Source organism: Canis lupus, chromosome 33 (assembly GCF_011100685.1).
Source record: "Canis lupus familiaris isolate Mischka breed German Shepherd chromosome 33, alternate assembly UU_Cfam_GSD_1.0, whole genome shotgun sequence".
Classification (NCBI taxonomy): domain Eukaryota; kingdom Metazoa; phylum Chordata; class Mammalia; order Carnivora; family Canidae; genus Canis; species Canis lupus.
Genome location: NC_049254.1, coordinates 8,180,983 through 8,194,701, shown reverse-complemented (window position 1 = coordinate 8,194,701; position 13,719 = coordinate 8,180,983). Strand labels below are relative to the sequence as shown.

At 36.3% G+C, this 13,719-nt stretch overlaps 1 protein-coding gene across 1 annotated transcript in view; it reads left to right on the top strand.

Moving 5' to 3' along the window:
- The window catches only part of IMPG2 (interphotoreceptor matrix proteoglycan 2), an 81,921-nt gene that overhangs the window by 3,795 nt on the left and 64,407 nt on the right, over positions 1-13,719 (top strand). Inside the window, exons 3-4 of the mRNA XM_038582671.1 lie at positions 9,267-9,433; positions 13,163-13,194. Of these exons, the coding sequence (XP_038438599.1) occupies positions 9,267-9,433; positions 13,163-13,194 (199 nt within the window). The remainder of the gene's footprint in view (positions 1-9,266; positions 9,434-13,162; positions 13,195-13,719) is intronic.

The window sequence follows — 13,719 nt, the reverse complement described above, 5'->3', positions numbered from 1 at the left end:
ACTTAACAAAATATGATTTCTATTATCTGGAAGTTAAAAATAAATAGATCAGAGTATCTACATAGGTGCTGGTTAAATAGTGAAGAGGAAATAACCATTTAAGAAATATGGTTATATCAAGTAAAAAAAAAAAAAAAAAAAACGAATGTTGGCCAGGATGCAGAGAAAGGGGAACCCTCTTACACTGCTGGTGGGAATGCAAGCTGGTACAGTCACTCTGGAAAACAGTATGGAGGTTCCTCAAAAAGTTAAAAATAGGTCTACCCCATGACCCAGCAATTGCGCTTCTAGGTATTTACCCAGAGGATACAATATAGTGATCTAAAGGGGCATCTGCACTCCAATGTTTATAGTAGCAATGTTCATAATAGCCAGACTGTGGAAAGAGCCCTGATGTCTATCGACAGATGAATGGATAAAGAAGATGGTGGTGTATATGTATATATATACACAATGGTATATTACTCAGCCAACAAAGAAATGAAATCATGACATTTGCAAAGATGTGGATGGCCCTGGAAGGAATTATTGTAAGTGAAATAAGTCAATCAGAGAAAGAATTATCATATGATCTCACTCATATGTGGAATTAAAGAAACAAAACAGAATCATAGGGAAAAGGAGGGGAAAAATAAAAGATGAAATCAGAGAGGAAGACAAACCATAAGAGACTAATACCTATAGGAAATAAACTGAGGGTTGCTGGAGAGGAGGTATGGGAGGATGGGGTAACTGGGTGATGTAATGAGCACTGGGTGTTATATGCAGCTGATGATTCACTGTACTCAACCTCTGAAACTAATAATATGCTATACATTAATTAAATAAAATAAAAAAGAGGAACAGATCAGCAAAAAAAAAATGTGGGTCTTTTAATTTCTTTGCTATTATATTTATAAATTCAAATTCAAGAGATACTATGGAAAAAGAGACCAACAAAAAGAAAAGCATCCCTAGAATAATTGATTTTAAAATACGATGCTTTGAATGGGATTATTGGAAAGGTACCTCACAGAGCTAATAGTGTTGGCGCAAGCACATCAAAGTGGTAGCGCTGTCAATAGATCTGTTGCTGTCATTTATAAAGAATAAATATGTTTTTGAAAATTAAAAATTATTTCAGCATAGGTTTTGAAGAGATACTCTTATTTATTTATTCATGAGAGACATGGAAAGAGGAGCAGAGACATAGACCTAGACAGACTGCCTGTGGGGGGCCCAATGTGGGACTTGATCCTGGGATCATGCCTTGAGCCGAAGGCAAACACTCAACCACTCAGCCACCCAGGTGCCCCTTGAAGAGATTTTGTAGAAATAATTGGATAATGCCGTTAGAACCAAATGTTTGAAAATTGGAGGGAGAGAGCTACATTCAATGTCCAACCAAGGATCTTAGTTCTTCCTACCAAGCTAATTCAAATAATGGTATGCCCAATTTTTCCTATAGGGGATTTGGCTTCAGTTCATAGTTGGTGTAACAAATTTGAAAAATGTCTTCATTTAAGCAGGAACCAATTGCATTTGAACCTAATGATTTGTAAAATTAAACAGATATTTAGGGTTCTTGGAATTGTACACAGTTAGTAGTATCCTCCCACTTAAAAAATTACATTTGTAGTTGGACTTTTAAAATATCGCTTTATGAAGGTATACTTTGATGGATTATAAGCTGTATACTTAAATTATACTATATGATTAGTTTTGACAAATGTATTTACCCTTGAAATTATCATGCAGTCAATGAATTTATCAGTCACCTCCAAATATTTTCTTTTACCTTTGTAATCTCTCCCTCCCTCAGAACACTTTTCTTTATCCTAGTACTAAGGCAACCCCTAATCTGATTTTTATCAATCACTATAGATTGTTTGCATTTTCTACACTTTTATATATAAATGTAATCACATACATACACTTTTTTATCTGGCTTCTTTTGCTTAGTGTAATTATTTTGAGACTCATCTATGATTTTTTGTGAATCAGTGGTTTGTTAGCTTTTATTGTTGAGTAGTCTTCTATTTTAGGGTATATCACCTTTCGGGATATTTGGGTTGTTTTCAGTTACTGGTGATTATAAAGAAAGCTGTTATGAACATTTGTGTTTAAGTTTTTGTGTGGACATATGCTTTCTATTGGTTAATAAAAGAGTAGAATGGCTGGGCCTCATGATCGGTATATATGTGACTTTTTGTGAAGTTGCTAAACTTCAGTGTGTTTTCCACTGTCGCTGTACCATGCGCAGTATATTAAAATTCTAGTTTTTCAAGCATTTTTGCAATGCTTGGTATAGTCAGTCTTTTAAAACTGTAACCATTCTAGTGAATACAAAGTGGTATCTTATTGTGTTTTTTTTAATTTTTATTTATTTATGATAGTCACACACAGAGAGAGAGAGAGAGAGAGAGAGAGGCAGAGACACAGGCAGAGGGAGAAGCAGGCTCCATGCACCGGGAGCCCGACGTGGAATTCGATCCCGGGTCTCCAGGATCGCGCCCTGGGCCAAAGGCAGGCGCGAAACCGCTGCGCCAGCCAGGGATCCCTATTGTGGTTTTAATATGCATTTTCTTAATGGCTAATGATTTTGAACACCTTTTTTTATGTGCTCATTCACCATTTGTGTATCTTTTTGGTTAAGAGTTTATTCAAATATTTTGCTCATTAAAAAAATAATTGGATTGTTTGTCTTATAGAGCTGTAAGAGTTCTTAATGTATTCTAAATACAAGTTTTTTGGTCAGATACATGTTTACATATACTTTCACCTCATGTATGGCTTATTTTCTTAATGTCTTTTGAGGAACAAAAATTTTAAATTATGATGAAGTCCAGCTTATCCTTTTTTTTTTTGGACCATGCTTGCCTTTGGTGTTATATCTTGCCTAACCCATAGTGACAAGTATTTTCTTCATTCTTTTCCTGTAGAAATTGTGTAATTTTTAGGTTTTGCATTTAGGTCTATGATCTATTTTGAGTGAATTTTTGTATATGTTGTATATGGATCAAAGTTAAATTTTTGCATATGCTTAGCCAATTGTTTTAGCACCACTTATTAAAAAGATTATCTTTGGGGCACCTGGGTGGCTCAATTGGTTAGGTGTCTGACTCTTGATTTTGGCTGGTTATGATCCCAGGGTGGTGGGATTGAGCCCCACTCTGGCTCTGTATGGGGCATGGAATTTGGTTGACATTTTCTCTCCCCCTCTCCCTCTGCTCATCCCCCTGCTCTTGTGGTCACTAAATAAATAAAGAAAAACTTTTTTTTTTTTTTTTTTTTTTATGATAGTCACAGAGAGAGAGAGAGAGAGAGAGAGGCAGAGACACAGGCAGAGGGAGAAGCAGGCTCCATGGACCGGGAGCCCGATGTGGGATTTGATCCCGGGTCGCCAGGATCGCGCCCTTGGCCAAAGGCAGGTGCCAAACCACTGCGCCACCCAGGGATCCCAAGAAAAACTTAAAAAAAAAATTTTTTTTTAAGTTTTATTTATTCATGAGAGACACACACAGAGAGAGACAGAGACAGAGACACAGGCAGAGGGAGAAGCAGGCTCCATGCAGGGAACCTGATGTGGGACTGGATCCTGGGTCTCCAGGATTATGCCCTAGGCCAAAGGCAGGTGCTAAACTGCTGAGCCCCTCTGGGCTGCCCTTAAAATCTTTTTTTAAAGAAAGATTTTATTTATTTATTCACGAGAGAAACACAGAGAGATACAGAGAGAGGATGAGGGAGAAGCAGGCTCCCTGGGGGGAGCCTGATGCAGGACCCAATCCCAGGCCCCTGGGATCATGCCCTGAGCTGAACACAGATGCTCAATCGCTGAGCCACTCAGGCATCCCAAATAAATGTTAAAAATAAAGATTATCCTTTCTTTCTTTTGCACCTTTGTCGGAAATCAGTCTTCTGTTTATGGTGGGTCTATTTCTTCACTCTTCATTTTCTTCCACTGATCTATTTGTGTATTTTTATGCCAATACTATACTGTCTTGGTTACAATAAGTCTTTTAATAGGGAAAGTTCTTCAGCTTTGTTCTTTTTTCAGATTTGCTTGGTTATGCTAGGTCCTTTGTATCTCATATAAATTTTAGTATCATCTTGCCAACTTACACAAAAAGGGATGCTGGAATTTTGATTTGAATTGTGTTGAATCTGTTGCTTAATTTGGGAAGAATTATCATCTTAATAATATTGAGTCTTCTGATCTATGAACATGATATATCCCTCTATTTAGGTCTTCTTCAATTTCTCTTGGCAGAGTTTTGTAATTTTTTTAAAGATTTTATATATTCATGAGAGACACAGAGAGAGAGGCAGAGACACAGGCAGAGAGAGAAGCAGGCTCCATGTAGGGAGCCTGATGTGGGACTCTGTCTTTGGACCCCGGGATCACGCCCTGAGCCGAAGGCAGATGCTCAACCACTGAGCCACCCAGGTGTCCTGCCATTTTGTGATTTTTGATGTATAGGTCTTACACATCTTTTTTTTTTTTTTTATCAGATTTATCTTTTCTACTTTTTTTTTCATGCCATTGTTAATGTTATTTTAATTTCTGATTGTTCCTTGCTAGTATATAGGCATAAAAATGTTTTTTTATATATTGACCTTGTATTCTATAACTTGCTAAATTCACTTATTAGTTCTAGCAGCTTTTTTTGTGTATTTCTTAGGGTTTTCTACCTAGATGATTATTTTATTTGCAAATTGAGATAATTTTACTTCTCATCTTCCAATTTATATGCCTTTTATTTCTTGCCTTATTGCACCAAATTGATCTGTATGCTTTGGGCACCACAACTTTGAGAGGAAAATATTACCCTAAAAAAAGACTTTGTACTGGATTTCTGTGTACTGAATAATATGCACAGCCTGCCTCCTAGTAACAGGATTAAAGACAGCTTAAATGCAGGCATTTCCTTCTTCAGAATATTGTCATCACCTTTTGCCTTCCTCCAGCAGTTTACAGGGCAGGTTTTTTCTGCCACAAGAGAGACATTCGTAGATCACCTATCTTCTCAAAAATAGAAAGTTATCTTCAACAGTCCCTAAAGGCTATATAAAAATTGTTTGACAAGGATGGGACTTCAGAACTTGTCTACTTCTAGGCCATAGTGAAGCGGGTGGCAATTGTCTCTGGTGTAGTTTTGCCCTTCTTAGTACCTCTTTCCCTGGGACTGTGCTGATTTCACTCTTCTGTACTGTCTGCAATGTCCTATCTAGGTTTCCCCTCTCCGAGCTGCATGAGGGCTCCAGACTACCCCCGCCACCCCCAAATATCCTCCATTATTAAAATGTACGTGTGCTGAATTCTATATTCCACATTAGTTAATCAGACGTTATTGTCAGATACCTCCCAACTGGAAAGCCATTGGATAAATTTAGGATGTATTACTTTTCTGGACAGAATTACATTTTTTACCATTTTATTGAGATATAATTTACATACCATACAATTTTTCCATTTGATGTTTAGAATTCAGTGGTTTTCTATTTTATTCTCAGAGATATGAAACCATTATCACAGTGAGTTTAAGAACATTTCATTACCTCCCACCCTTTAGTCATCACTCCTTTTATCCCTCTGTTTCCCCTATGCCTCTCCCCAGGCCTAAGCAATCATGAATCTGCTTTTTATTTCTATAGAGTTGTCTATTTAAGGATATATCAAATAAATGAAATAATATAATATGTGATCTTTTGTGACTGGCTTCTTTCACTTTGCATAATCTCTTCAATATTCATTCATGTTGTAACATGCATCAGTAGTTTATTTTTTTATGGCCAAATAATAATATTTTCTTGTATGGATAAACCACATTTTGTTTATCTATTTGTCAGTTTTTGGGCATTTGGGATGTTAATTATTTGGGTGTTTTCCCAGGGGTAGAATTTCTGTGTTATATGGTAACTCTATGTTTAACCATATAAGGAACTACCAGATACTACTTTCTAAAGTAGCTGTATCATCTTACGTTCCCAATAGTGGTGTGTGAGATTCTGATTTCTCTATGTCTTTGCTAGCACTATGATTTTCCTTTAAAAAAAAAAAAAAAAGACACACAACCATCCTAGTAGATGTGAAGTGTTATACCCTGTTTTGATTTGCATTTCTTTAATGATTAGTAACATTGAACATCTTTTTATTTGCTTTTTTGGTCATTTGAATGTCTTCTTTTGAAAAATGTCTCTGGATCCTTGCTTATTTTTCAGGTTTCAAAAAATTATTATTGAGTTGTAACAGTTCTTTATATATTCTAGATACAAGTTTTTTATCAGTTAAATTACTTGAAGGCATTTTTTTTCTCATTTTGTGAGTTGTCTTTTCACTCTCTTGATGGTGTATTCCATGCATTAAAGTTTTTGATTTTGATAAAAGTCCAGTTTATCGATTTGTTCTTTTTGGTTATTCTAGGTTCGCTGTAATTCCATATGAATTTTAGAATTAGCTTGTCAATTTCTGTAAGGAAGTCAACCAGTGTTCAGATTGGATTACATTGGATCTGTAAGATCAATTTGGAGATATTACCATCTTAACAAGGTTAATGATTCATGTGTGGATGCTTTAATTTGCATTTCTCTGAAGATGAATAATAGCACTTTTTTCACATACATGTGATCTATTTGTAGCTCTTCCTTTGTAAAGTGTTTGGTCCAGTCTTTTACATGTTTTAAAAATTGGATTGTTTGCCTTTTTATTAGGGAGTTGTAGAAATTCTTTAAATATCCTAAATACCAGTTCTGTGTCAGATATATTTTTTGAATATTTTCTGCCAGACGTATGGCTTGTCTATCCATTTTTTTAATAGTGTCTCTGATGAATTGTTGTTACTTTTGATAAATTCTAATTTCTGTCTTTTACTTTTATAGTTGTTGTTTTCTGTGTCCTGTTTATGAAATTTTTGCCTGTCCTCAAGTTATATAGATATTCTTCTGTGTTTTCTTTTAGGACCTTCATAATATTAGCTTTAATATTTCAAATTATTTTTGTGTATATTATAAATAAGTTACTGAGATTTATTTTTTCTTTCTTTTTAAGATATATAGTTATTCAGTCTTGTATCTTTTATAACTTCTTTGAATCCCCTTTTTCATAACTAGACCTTGTAGACATTCATTTTTTGTTTGTTTTTACCAACTTCAGACTTTCACCTTTGCATTGTCTTTTGGAGGGCACTAAATTTTCATGTGGAAGCTTCAAAAAGAAAGGAAGAATTCTCAGTCTACAGGTGGTTAGCTCTGCCTCAGTCAACCATGGCTGAATTCTTCTGTTTTGCTGTAGTGTCACAAGTTCTGAAGAGCAATTATAAAGATGCAGTTAGTTCACTGGAAGAGAAAATTGAGTTTGCAGCCAAAGGTTCATTTTGACCCTTAAGTCAATTGGTGGAGAAACTTTAAATATTCATGTATTTTCCTCTCTGTTAAAGCTTAAGACTTGTTTTTTGGCTTAGACTATCTTCTTCCATCAAACAACTGTGAGACAACCAGAATCTATTGATGATAACATTGGTATTCATGTAGCACTAAGCAGTTTATAAAATACTCTCACAGGTAGGTAGATAAGGCTGTAATGATTCATCCAGTTAAATAAGAGAGATGATCCGTTGAAACATTGAATGGCTAGGTAAGTTACCTGTAGTTATGAAGCTAGTCTATGGTAAGGATAGGGCAAGAATTTAGATCTTCTGACTCTATGAGTTCAGAGAATCTACCTCCATATACTACTGGATAAGCATTCAGTTTTCTTGAGATGAAAAATAATGGTCTTGATCTCTATGCATTTGCATCTGTCTTTCTCTCTCAGCACTTTGTTCCTCTTCCCTTCCCTCCCATCTTAATCTGTTGTCCACAGTGTCTGGTATTTAGCCAATGAAATGGTTGCAGGATAGCAATACACTACATAAAATACGTAGATAGCCTGTTTAGCATCCTTTCAGATTTGATCCTTTGAATAACTTAGCAGATAGATTGAATTAGTTTTTATTTTAATATAGCAGTACATTTCTCCTGAATATCAGGGTTTTTTTGTTTGTTTGTTTGTTTGTTTAGTTCTCCTATTTTAGAAAAAATTTCTTTTGAGTGTAAATGACATCCAATGTTATATTAATACAGGTGTATAATGTAGTGATTTGACAAATTTCTACATTATGCTATGCTCACCACAAAAGTAGGTACCATTTGTTACCATGCAAAGCTATTACAGTACCATTGACTGTGTTCTGTGTGTTGTTCCTTTTATTCCCATGACTTATTCATCCCATAACTGGAACCCTATATCACTCACTCCCCTTCACCCATTTTGTTCATCCCCCCACTCCTCACCCCTCTGGCAACCACCAGTTATTCTCTACTCTTCTCTCTCTCTCTCTCTCTCTTTTTTAGTTAATAGATTTTAATTTTTAGAGAAGTTTCAGGTTCAGAAAAATTGAGCAGAAAGTCCAGAATTACCTGTACTGTCACTCTTCCATGCACACATTTTCCCCTCTCATTAGCATTTTGTGTTAGTGTATTGCATTTGTTACATTTGATGAGCCAATATTGACACATCGTTCTTAACTGAAGCTCATAATTTATATGGAGTTCAGTCATTGTGTTGTTTATTCAATGGGTTTTGAGAAATGTATAATGACATGTATCTACGATTACAGTGTCCTACAGAGTAGCTTCCTTGCCCTAAAAAAGCCGTTGTGCTCCATCTCTTCATATCTTCCTTCCCCTAATCCCTGGGAACCATTGATCTTTTTATAATTTTCATAGTTTTGCCTTTTCCAGAATGTCATATCATTGGAATCATATGATATGATTTTCGGATTGGCTTCTTTTACTTAGCAATATACATTTAAGTCTTCACTGTGTCTTTTCATAGCTTGAAACCTCATTTATTTTTATCACTGGATAATATTCCATCATATGAATGTATCACAGTTTGTTTATTCTTTCACTTATTGAGGTATTCTCAACATCTGCTCCACATTTAAATAGCATAGACATGGATTTTTTTTTTTTTAAAGAGATGGGAAAAATACCCTGCCTATTAGGAAGTCAGTCAGTTCCCTCTGTAAGGGAAAGGAGTGGAGAGGATGAATTCTCTTTATATCTGAAAAGTTTAAACTGGACATAGATTGACAGAAGAGCTTTGACTGAGAATCATTCCCATGTTCCTCCAGAAAGGACACTATGGGCAAGAGTGTCTTGAGAATTTAAATAAACAAATTCGTGATCATTGTGAGAACCTCAAAGTGCATTAACTTTCCATAAAATACTTCTCTGTTTTCCAGTGTGTCAGGAAGCTGTCTGGGAAGCCTTCAGGACATTTTGGGATCGGCTTCCTGGGCGTGAGGAATATCGTTACTGGATGAATTTGTGTGAAGATGGAATTACAACTATATTTGACATGGGCACAAATTTTAGTCAGTCTGTGGAACATAGAAGTTTAATTATGAAGGTAAGGGTGCTAACAAAGGAAGAATTGCCCGACTATTATAGAGGCACCTATACACAGTTAAAACCTAAAGGTAGAAAGAGCAGATGCAAATCCCTGCGTTGCTTTTTGTTGTAATTCTGCTTTTTGAGTGAGCTGCCGTAGGGCATAGCGATGTCTTTTTCCTATTTGCCACAATTTAGAAACTTTACAAATATTATCTTAAATACTGTTTTTTTAAATATATACCTTAGACTGAAGAATTATTGACTGAATAACTCTGAGCTTTTATTATGAGTCTAATAAAATTAGATTAGTGTATCTGAAAGTAATACAATACATCATCCAATTCTTTCTACTTTAAAAATTTTATTTCTAGTAAAAGCATGCTATTAATTTCTTCCAATATTTGGTCCTACCCTGGGATGATCTCATTAACTGGAGGCAAACTAGGGAAAGAAATATGATCTGATAAATATGGGTGGACCCCAGACAAATTTTGTAGGGTTATAAACATTTTGAAGATATGCAGGTTTTTGTGTGTTTTAAAATGCACTCAACTTTTAATCATGGTACTCAAATTTTTAAAAAAAATTTAAAAATATTTTATTTATTTATTCATGAGATACAAAGAGACAGAGAGAGAGAGAGAGAGAGAGGAAGAGATACAGGCAGAGGGAGAGGCAGGCTCCATGCAGGGAGCCCGATGTGGGACTCGATCCTGGGACTCCAGGATCATGCCCTGGGCCGAAGGCAGGCGCTAAACCATTGAGCCACCCAGGGATCCCCCATGGTACTCAAATTTTTAAGCTGCAGTGTTGCATTGTTTTTCCATCACATTTTTAAAAAGATTTTTATTTATCTATTTGAGTCTTCTGTCATGTTTTTAACTCTTCAATATTCATAATTATGAGAATAGTTACCAGTTATTTAGTGTATACAGTGTACCAGGCCATATATTAAACCCATTAAAAACATTATATTTAATAAACAACAATCCTACAAGGAGGTACTAATATCCCCAACTTATAGATAAGCATCAGAATTATTCCTTATTCTAGATTACAAACCCAGATGGGCTGGAGCTTAAATTCAAACCCACTTCTCGTTTTAAAAAAAAATTATGGGGATCCCTGGGTGGCGCAGCAGTTTAGCGCCTGCCTTTGGCCCAGGGCGCGATCCTGGAGACCCGGGATCGAATCCCACGTCAGGCTCCCGGTGCATGGAGCCTGCTTCTCCCTCTGCCTATGTCTCTGCCTCTCTCTCTCTCTCACTGTGTGTCTATCATAAATAAATAAAATAAAATAAATTAAAAAAAATAAAATAAATTATGTTTTTCCCCCTTTACCATTGGGCCTACCTTCTCAGTTATTACCACTTTTGCAAACTGCTAAATTTGGTAATATGGAATATTGCTTAATTTGCTAATATGGAATACCTATTCAGCGAAAAAAAAAACACATACACATATTTACACGCACATACACACACTCTCTTTTATTTATATCCGTGTTATCCATCTCAATTGTGTCCATAATATAGAATCAGCTGATAGAGCACCAAATACATATGATACAGAGTTAGTATTACCATAACAACAGCTTCTTATAATGTTACATTGGAAGGTATTTTTTACAAGTGGAACTTTTAGAAAGGTAGGATCAGAAGGCATTGGAAATATACTTTTTTTTAAAGATTTTATTTATTTATTTATGAGAGACAGAGAGAGAGGCAGAGGGAGAAGCAGGCTCCATGCAGGGAGCCCGACGTGGTACTCAATCCCAAGTCTTCAGGATCACAACCTGGGCTGAAGATGCAGCGCTAAACCGCTGAGCCACCAGGGCTGCCCTGGAAATATACTTTCAATGACTATTTAGTACAACATGCAGACAAAGGAAGTGATATGTCACCTGGATTGAGTCTCCAATAACAAGTTTGCTGAACAAGGAGAAGTTTGGGATAAACAGTCCAGGCAGAGGGGACAGCATAAACCAAATGTTTGTAGGAAATGACTTGGGGGGATCCCTGGGTGGTGCAGAGGTTTGGTGCCTGCCTTTGGCCCAGGGCGCGATCCTGGAGATCCGGGATCGAGTCCCACATTGGGATCCCGGTGCATGGAGCCTACTTCTCCCTCTGCCTGTGTCTCTGCCTCTCTCTCTCTCTCTCTCTCTCTCTCTCTCTCTCTGTGTGACTATCATAAATAAATAGAAATTAAAAAAAAAAAAAAAAGGAAATGACTTGGGCCAGTACACCAGGAGGGTAGACTAGAAGTGATGAGATCAGACTGGAAGACTAGAAGTGACAGGAGATCATCCTATCTCTGAGGATGATAGGAAACCATTGAGGGGTTATAAGTAGGTGAGTCACAGGGGCTGATTGGACACTTTTGAATTTTTTTGAATTTATTTTTATTTTTAATTTTATTTTTAATTCTATTTATTTATTCATGAGAGATACAGAGAAAAAGACCTAGGCAGAGGGAGTAGCAGGCTCCCTCTGGGGAGCCTGATGCAAGACTTGATCTCAGGACCCCAGGATCACAACTTGAGCCAAAGGCAGATGCTCAACCCCTGAGCCACCCTGGTTTTGAATTATAAAAAGGCCATTATGATTAATATATACCATGGGGTAGATTAGAGGGATTAGGGAGACTAGTTACTACTCCATGCCTGAGGAAATGAGGGTCCTAACTAGACATGAAATAAGGAAGCATGAGGGATACAAATAGGAAAAAAGATTAGCAGGACTCAGTGATAAGTTGGATGGGAGTGGGAGAAGTTGACAGAATGGCCCAGGAAACCTCCCCATTTCTTAGTCATCCACTAAAACAAGAAGGCAGAGAAGCGGTTTTGTAGATGTAGGCGGGAGATTGAGTTTGCTTTTGACTGTGTTGTTTTGAGCCACTTGTGAAATGTGAATTGCCTGGCATTTAGGTATGAAGCCAAAGTGGTCTGGATTATAAATACAGCTTGTAGGAGTCACCAGGCTTGAGGTAGTAATTGAAAGCTTTTAGAGTGGCTGAGATTATTCTAGGAGAGTTTGTAGAGTAAGAACAGTGAGTTATTTATAAATACCATTTGAGTCATTTAGAAAAATAGTCTATTTTACAGATGAGAAGTTGGGGGATTTTGAGTTTTGCCTCCATATCCAAGCAAAAGAAAATAGGACTTGAAACTAGGTCTTCTAAGTCAGTGTTCTTTTTATTATATTGATCTCAAAATAAAACCACTAATTTAGAGGAAACTTAAGGACAATTTGCTTTGGAATGCCCCCGATGAATAATCCAATTATCGGTATAATATACCTTTTTGAATTCTGGAGAAATAGATTTAGCATTTATTTTATACACGTTTATATTACTCTAGTAGAAGAATTTCTATAAATATGTTAGATCACAAAAAACTTTGATTCTAAGTCCATGTAAGGTTAGAGTGAAACTCTATCAACCTCCAATTTGTAGATCTTTTTGGAATGATTACCAAGTAATGTCTGTTAATCTGTGCCCATTAAGAAAGGGAACAAGAACTTTCAGAAACATAAACAGAGAAAGTGCCAGGACATTCCCACAGTCCCAAAACAGACTTGACATTTTTAGTACCTTGCTTTAACTATTTGTCTAACCATAGAAAATAACAGCATAGATTTATAAAATAACAACATAATGTTAGGGCATTAGTGTTTTTTATGCAATAAATTTTATTTACTGCTTAATAACTGTCATTAACTCAGTCATTTTTAACTTGTTTTTCTTAGAAACTGACAGATACAAAGGAAACTGTAAGCAGGTGAGTGTCTTTTTTTTCTCTCTAATTTCATGTTTGGCAACAGAGATGTGTCATACCTATTCCAGGACTCACACCAAGTTTAATGGCCCCTTTCTATCTTCTTGCTGGCTCCTGCAATGACTAGGGCTGTGGGTTAGTCCTAAATGCTTTTCCTCATCCTGAGGCCACTTCCCTTTTGAGACTACCATCACAGCCACTGTGCTTGTTACTTTCTGACCTTGCCAGGAGGCAGACTTGTTCCTTTCTCTTGGGTGAGAAAACAGATTTCTGGAAATGGAATATGGAATGATCTACTTTTGTTGAGGCTTATGGGCTTATAGTAAAAATGTCATGAAATGGTACACCTTAGTAGTGGCAGATAGTTTATTAAATCATGGTTGGTGAGGAGGTTCACTTTACTGTGAGAAATGATGATTATGATCTTGAAATACAAGAACAACACAAACCTTGATGCATCCTCTAATACTAGGATTTGTGGCTCTATTGGACTTTAGGTTTAAGATCATTTCTGGCTCCTGAGCAATA